The sequence below is a fragment of the Colobus angolensis genome, unplaced genomic scaffold (genome assembly GCF_000951035.1).
Source record: "Colobus angolensis palliatus isolate OR3802 unplaced genomic scaffold, Cang.pa_1.0 Scaffold87, whole genome shotgun sequence".
Taxonomy (NCBI): Eukaryota; Metazoa; Chordata; class Mammalia; order Primates; family Cercopithecidae; genus Colobus; species Colobus angolensis.
Genome location: NW_012122598.1, coordinates 2,139,331 through 2,146,231, shown reverse-complemented (window position 1 = coordinate 2,146,231; position 6,901 = coordinate 2,139,331). Strand labels below are relative to the sequence as shown.

General features: G+C 42.2%; 1 protein-coding gene across 7 annotated transcripts in view; it reads right to left on the bottom strand.

The window, feature by feature from the left end:
• The window catches only part of CSAD (cysteine sulfinic acid decarboxylase), a 32,540-nt gene that overhangs the window by 5,252 nt on the left and 20,387 nt on the right, over positions 1-6,901 (bottom strand). The window contains exon 1 of one of the 7 annotated variants that reach the window (XM_011930547.1): positions 1,310-1,422. The exons of the other annotated variants lie outside the window; for them this stretch is intronic. Coding sequence (XP_011785937.1) covers positions 1,310-1,312 — 3 coding nt within the window. The 5' untranslated portion in view covers positions 1,313-1,422. Of the gene's footprint in view, positions 1-1,309; positions 1,423-6,901 lie in introns of those variants that run through there. 7 annotated transcript variants of the gene reach the window in all.

The window sequence follows — 6,901 nt, the reverse complement described above, 5'->3', positions numbered from 1 at the left end:
CATGCCTGTAATCCCAGCTACTCGGGAGGCTGAGGCAGGAGAATCACTTGAACCCAGGAGGCAGAGGTTGCTGTGAGCTGAGATTGCGCCACTCCAGCCTGGGCAACAAGAGCGAAACTCCATCTCAAAAAAGAAAAAGAAAAAAAATAGGTGTATAGTGGTGCACTCCTATAGTCCCAGCTACCTGGGAGGCTGAGGTGGGAGGATCACTTAAGCCCAGGTGGTCAAGGCTGCAGTGAGCCCTGATCGTGCCCACGGCACTCCAGTCTCAGCAACAGAGCAAGACCCTGTCTCAATTTTTTTTAAGTTAAAAAGAAAAGAAACGCCCAGGTCCAGATGGCTTTGCTGATAAATTCCATCAAACATTTAACAAAAATTGGTAACAGATCACAAACTCTTCCAAAAGACAGAATATACAAAAATCAATTGTATCTCTATACACATTAGCAATGAACAATCTAAAAATGAAATTAAGAAAACAATTTCATTTACAAAAACACCAAAAAGAATAAAATATTTAAGAATCGATTTAACAATAGAATTATAAAGCATATACTCTGAAAACTACAAAACACTGTGGAAAGAAATTAAAGACCTAAATAAATGGAAAGATGTTTCATGTTGATGAATGAACACAATTCCTATCAAAATCCCAGTGTCCCTCTTTGCAGAAATGGACAAGATGATCTTAAATTCATATGGAAATTCAAGAAACCCAGACTAGCCAAAAACAATCTTGGAAAAAAAAGCAAAGTTGGAGGACTCACACTTCCTGATTTCAAAACATACTACAAAGCTACAGTTGAATCAAGACAATGTAGTCTACAGGATAGACATGTAGATCAGTGGAACAGAACTGAGAACCCAGAAATAAATCCTCACATTTACAGTCAACTGATTTACAACAAGGATGCCAAGACAATTTATTGAAGAAAGAATTGTCTTTTTAACAAATGGTGCTGGAACAACTGACTATCCACCTGCAAACAATGCAGTTTGAATGCCTTTCTCACATCACACCCTCAAATTAACTCATATTGGATCACAGGCCTAAATCTCAGGGCTCAAACTATAAAACTCTTAGAAGAAAATATAGGAGTAAATCTTTGTGAGCTTGGATTAGGTTAGATATAACACCAAAAGCAGAAGCAACCAAAGAAAAGTAGATAAATTGGACTTCAAAATTTAAAACTTTTGTACTTCAAAGGACACTATCAAAAAAGTGAAAAGTCCAATAGCAAAGATATGGAATCAACCTAGGTGCCCACCAGCAGTGGATTAGATTTTTTTAAATGTGGCATATACAAACCATGAAGTATTATGGAGCCATAAAAAAAGAATGCAATCATCTCCGTTGCAGCAACGTGGATGCAGCTGGAGGCCAGTATCCTAAGTGAGTTAACACAGAAACAGAAAACCAAATACCACATGTTCTTGTAAGTGGGAGCTAAATACTGAGTCCACATGGACAGAAAGATGGGAATAAAAGACACTGGGGACTATAAGAAGCGGGAGAGAGGGGAGAAAAAGTTGAAAACATACCTGTTGGGTACTATGCTCACTACCTGGGTGATGGGTTCATTCGTGCCTCAAACCTCAGAATCACACAATATACCCTTAGAACAAACCTGCACATGTCCTTACTGAATCTAAAATAAAAGTTTCAGAAAAGTGAAAAGTCAACTAGAGAGTGGGAAGAACATATCTGAATATCATATATCTGATAAGGGACTTACATCTAGAATATACGAAGAGCTCAGCAACAAAAAGACAACGTATTTTTTTTAATGGGCAAAGGATCTGACTAGACATTTTTTCAATAAAGATATATAAATGGCTAATAAGCACATGAAAAGATGCTCAGCACCACTAATCATTAGGGAAATGCAAATCAAAACTACAATGAGTTACCACCTCATACCCATTTAGGATAACTACTATCAAAGTAACAGAAAATGGCGGGATGCAGTGGCTCATGCCTGTAATCCCAGTACTGTTAAGAGGCTGAGGTGGGCCGGGCGCGGTGGCTCAAGCCTGTAATCCCAGCATTTTGGGAGGCCGAGATGGGCGGATCACGAGGTCAGGAGATCGACTAACTCATCCTGGCTAACACGGTGAAACCCCATCTCTACTAGAAAGTACAAAAAAAAAAAAACTAGCCGGGCGAGGTGGCGGGCGCCTGTAGTCCCAGCTACTTGGGAGGCTGAGGCAGGAGAATGGCGTAAACCCGGAAGGCGGAGCTTGCCGTGAGCTGAGATCCGGCCACCGTACTCCAGCCTGGGCGACAGAGCGAGACTCCGTCTCAAAAAAAAAAAAAAAGAGGCTGAGGTGGGAGGATGGCTTGAGCCTAGGAGTTTGAGACCAGCCTGGGTGACTGGGTGACACAGCGAAAAGGAATTTTGGTAGAAATGTGTCTCTACCAAAAATAATTTTTAAAATTGGCCAAATGTCGCAGTGTGCACCTGTGGTCCCAGCTCCTTGGGAGGCTGAGGTGGGAGAATCAATTGAGCCCAGGAGGTTGAGGCTGCAGTGAACCATGATCGTACCACTGCACTCCAGCCTGGGTGACAGAGCAAGACCCTGTCTCAAAAAAACAAAACAAAGCAGAAAATAGCAAGCATTGGCCAGGCGCGGTGGCTCACACCTGTAATCCCAGCACTTTGGGAGGCCAAGGCAGGCGGATCACGAGATTGGGAGATAAAGACCATCCTCACTAACACCCCATCTCCACCAAAAATACAAAAAAAAATTAGCCACACCTGCTGGCAGGCGCCTGTAGTCCCATCTACTCGGGAGGCTGAGGCAGGAGAATGGTGTGAACCCAGGAGGCGGAGCTTGCAGTGTGCTGAGATCGCACCACCGCACTCCAGCCTGGGCAACAGAGCAAGACTCCATCTCAAAAAAAAAAAAAAGAAGAAGAAGAAGAAGAAAATAACAAGTGTTGACAAGGATGTGAAGAAATTAGAACCCTTGTGCACTGCGGGAATGTAAACTGGTTCAGCCACTACAGAAAACAGTATGGCAGTTCCTCAAAACAATTCAGTAGAATTACCATATGCTCCAGCAATTCCACTTCTGAGTATGCACCCAAAATATTGAAAGCAGGGTCTTGAAGAGATTCCAAACAACAACTCAAACAGATAAATGGATAAGCAAAATATGGCATATATGTACAATGAAATATTATTCAGCCTTAAAAAGGAAGAAAATTCTCACATGCTACAACGTGGATGAACTTTGAGGACATTCTGCTAAGTGAAATAAACCAATTGAAAAAGACAAATACCACCAGGCACAGTGGCTCACGCCTGTAATCTCAGCACTTTGGGAGGCTGAGGCAGGCAGATCACAAGGTCAGGAGTTCGAGACCAGCCTGGCCAAAACATGGTGAAATCCCCTCTCTGCTAAATATACAAAAAATTAGCTGGGCGTAGTGGTGCGGACCTGTAACCCCAGCTACTTGGGAGGCTGAGGCAGGAGAATTACTTGAACCCAGGAGGCAGAGGTTGCAGTGAGCCGAGATCGTGCCATTGCACTCCAGCCTGAGCTACAAAAGCAAAACTCCGTCTCAAGAAAAAAGAAAAGAAAAAGACAAATACCGTATGATTCCACTTATATAAGTACTTAGAGTAGTCAAAGTCATGGAGACAGAATGGTGGCTGCCAGGGGCTGGAAGAGAGGGTAATGAGTTGTGTTTGATGAGTATGGAGTTTCAGTTTTACAAAATGAAGAGTTCTGCTGGGTGCGGTGGTTCATGACTGTAATCCCAGCACTTTGAGAGACCAAGGTGGGCCAATCACTTAAGGCCAGGAGTTTGAGACCAGTCTTGCCAACATGGCAAAATCCCGTCTCTACTAAAAATACAAAAACTAGCCAGGTTTGTTGGCAGGGGGCCTGTAATCCCAGCTACTCAGGAGGCTGAGGCACAAGAATCGCTTGAACCCAGGAGGCAGAGGCTGCAGTGAGCTGAGATTGTGCCACTGCCCTCTAGCCTGGGGGACACAGTGATACTCTGTCTCAAACAAAACAAAACAAAACAAAAAAACAAGATGAAAAGAGTTCTGGAGACTAGTTGCACAACAATGTGAATGTATTTAACACTACTGAACTGTACATGTAAAAATGGTTAAGATGGTAAATTTTATGTTACACACACAAAAAAACAAGTAGAACTGGCAGCAGATTCTCAACAGAGACCCTTCTGGCATGTTGGGTGAGTCAGTTCTTGTTCATATAGAGCTATCCCTGTACATTGCAAAAATGTTTAGGATCCCTGTTTCCCTCTCAATAAACACAGTAACGCCCTCTGGCTAGTGTCACAACACAAAGCAAAATAAAACAGTTCCACACACTTCCAAATGCCCACTTGATGACTAGGAGAGTGGGGGTGGATGGCAGCACCAGCCCCAAGCAAGTACCTATGGATGAGGAAGGCTATAGGTGGGGTGGAAACAGTCCAGGCAAAGGGGGGAAGCTGCTCCAGCCCCATATCTTCAATTCCAGAAATATCCCATGGCCTCTGCACACACACAGAATCTTCTTGTCTACCCAAAGGGGTACTACCTAGTTCATTTCCTTTCTCCCTTCCAGTCTCAGCTCAACCATCCCTTTGAGGGAAGCCTTCCCTGACTCCTTAACTTCCTGATTAGGTCAATTCTCCGGTATTCTATGCTCAAAGAGCACAATGTACCTCACCTTCATAGCATATATATATATATATATTTTTTTTTTTACATATATTTATGAATGTCAGTCTTCCTTACTGGAATAAAAGTTCTATGAAAAACAAAATGGGTGAAGGATCTGAATAGACATTTTTCCAAAGAAGATACACAAATGGCCAATAAGTACATGACAAGATGCTCAATATCATTAGTCATCAGGGAAAATCAAATCAAAACACAATGAGATCCCACTTCACACCCACTAAATGGTATAATAAAAAAAGATATGACAAGTGCTGGTGAGTATGTAGAGCAATTGGAACCCTCATATACTGCTAGTGGGATTGCAAACTGGTGCAGCCACTTTGGAAAACAGTCTGGCAGTTTCTCAAAAGGTTAGATACAGAGTTACCATATGACCCAGCAGTTTCACTCCTAGGTATATAACCAAGATAAATGAAAACATATTTTCACACAAAAATCTGTACACAAATGTTCATAACAGCATTATTCGTAAGAGTCCCAAAGTGGAAACAACTCAAATGTCCATCAACTGATGAATGGATAAATAAATGTGGTATATCCATTTAATGGAATATGATTTGGCCATAAAAGAAGGGAAGTGCCGATACACGCTACAGCTTGAAGCGTATTGCTATGTAAAAAAAGCTCATCACAAAAGGCATGTATAATATGATTCCAGAATTCGGAACTGGCAAATATAGAGACACTGACTAGGTTACTGGTTGCTTAGAACCGGGAGTTCTGGGAGAATTAGAGACCGATGGCTAAAGGGTATGGGGTTTCTTTTGGGGGAGATAAATGTTCTAATACTGACTGTGATGATGTTTGCACAACTCTGCAAATATGCTAAACCACTAAATAGTACCCTTTAAGTGGGTGAATTACATTAGGTGAATTATATGTTATGTGAATTATATATCAATAAAACTATTACCAAAAAAGTTTCTATAATAAAAAGAGAAACATCACTACTCTAATTGTGGCCCTTACTGCTACTCAGAGATAACATTCACATATCAATAAATATATACTGTTCTAAATAACAAAAATGGGCTCATAATGTCCATTTTTTTTTTTTTTTTTGAGACGGAGTCTCGCTCTGTCACCCAGGCTGGAGTGCAGTGGTGCGATCTCGGCTCACTGCAAGATACACCTCCTGGGTTCACGCCATTCTCCTGCCTCAGCCTCCCGAGTAGCTGGGACTACAGGCGCCTGCTACCACGCCTGGCTAATTTTTTGTATTTTTAGTAGAGATGGGGTTTCACCGTGTTAGCCAAGGTGGTCTCGATCTCCTGACCTTGTGATCCGCCTGCCTCAGCCTCCCAAAGTGCAGGGGTTACAGACGTGAGCCACCGCGCCCGGCTCATAATGTCCATTCTATACTGCAATTTGCAATATATATTTATTATATACAGTGGAGATACTTTCATGTTAGTATATATAGTCTCATCTATTCTTTTAAATGGCTACCCAGTACTCTAATAATAGTAATAAATAATAATAACAACAATACCAGTAGCTTGTATTTATACAGTGCATCTATGTGCCAGGCAATATTCTAAGTGCTTTACATATACTAATTCATTCAATCCTTACAATAACCCTAAGTGGCAAGTTTATACTCTGTCTATTTTACAGGGGAAGGAACTAAGATACACAGATATACCATAATTTATTTTGTCTATTAATGGACATTTAAATGTTTTTTTTAAACATTTGTGGCCAGGCATGGTGGCTCACGCCTGTAATCCCAGCACTTTGGGAGGCCGAGGCAGGTGGATCGTTTGAGGTCAGGAGTTCAAGACCAGCCTGGCATTGAACCCCGTCTCTACTAAAAATATAAAAATTAGCCAGACATATTGATGCACGCCTATAATCCCAGCTACTCGGGAGGCTGAGGCATGAGAATCACTCGAATCCAGGAGGTAAAAGTTGCAGTGAGCCGAGATTGTGCCATTGCACTCCAGCCAGGGTGACACAGTGAGACTCTGTCTCAAAAAAGAAAAACAAAAATGGCCGGGTACAGTGGCTCACACCTGTAATCCCAACACTTTGGGAGGCTGAGGCAGGCGGATCACCTGAGGTCAGGAGTTTGAGACCAGCCTGACCAACATGGAGAAACCCCGTCTCTACTAAAAAATACAAAAATTAGCTGGGTGTGGTGGTGCACGCCTGTAATCTCAGCTACTTGGGAGGTGGAAGCCAAGGCAGAG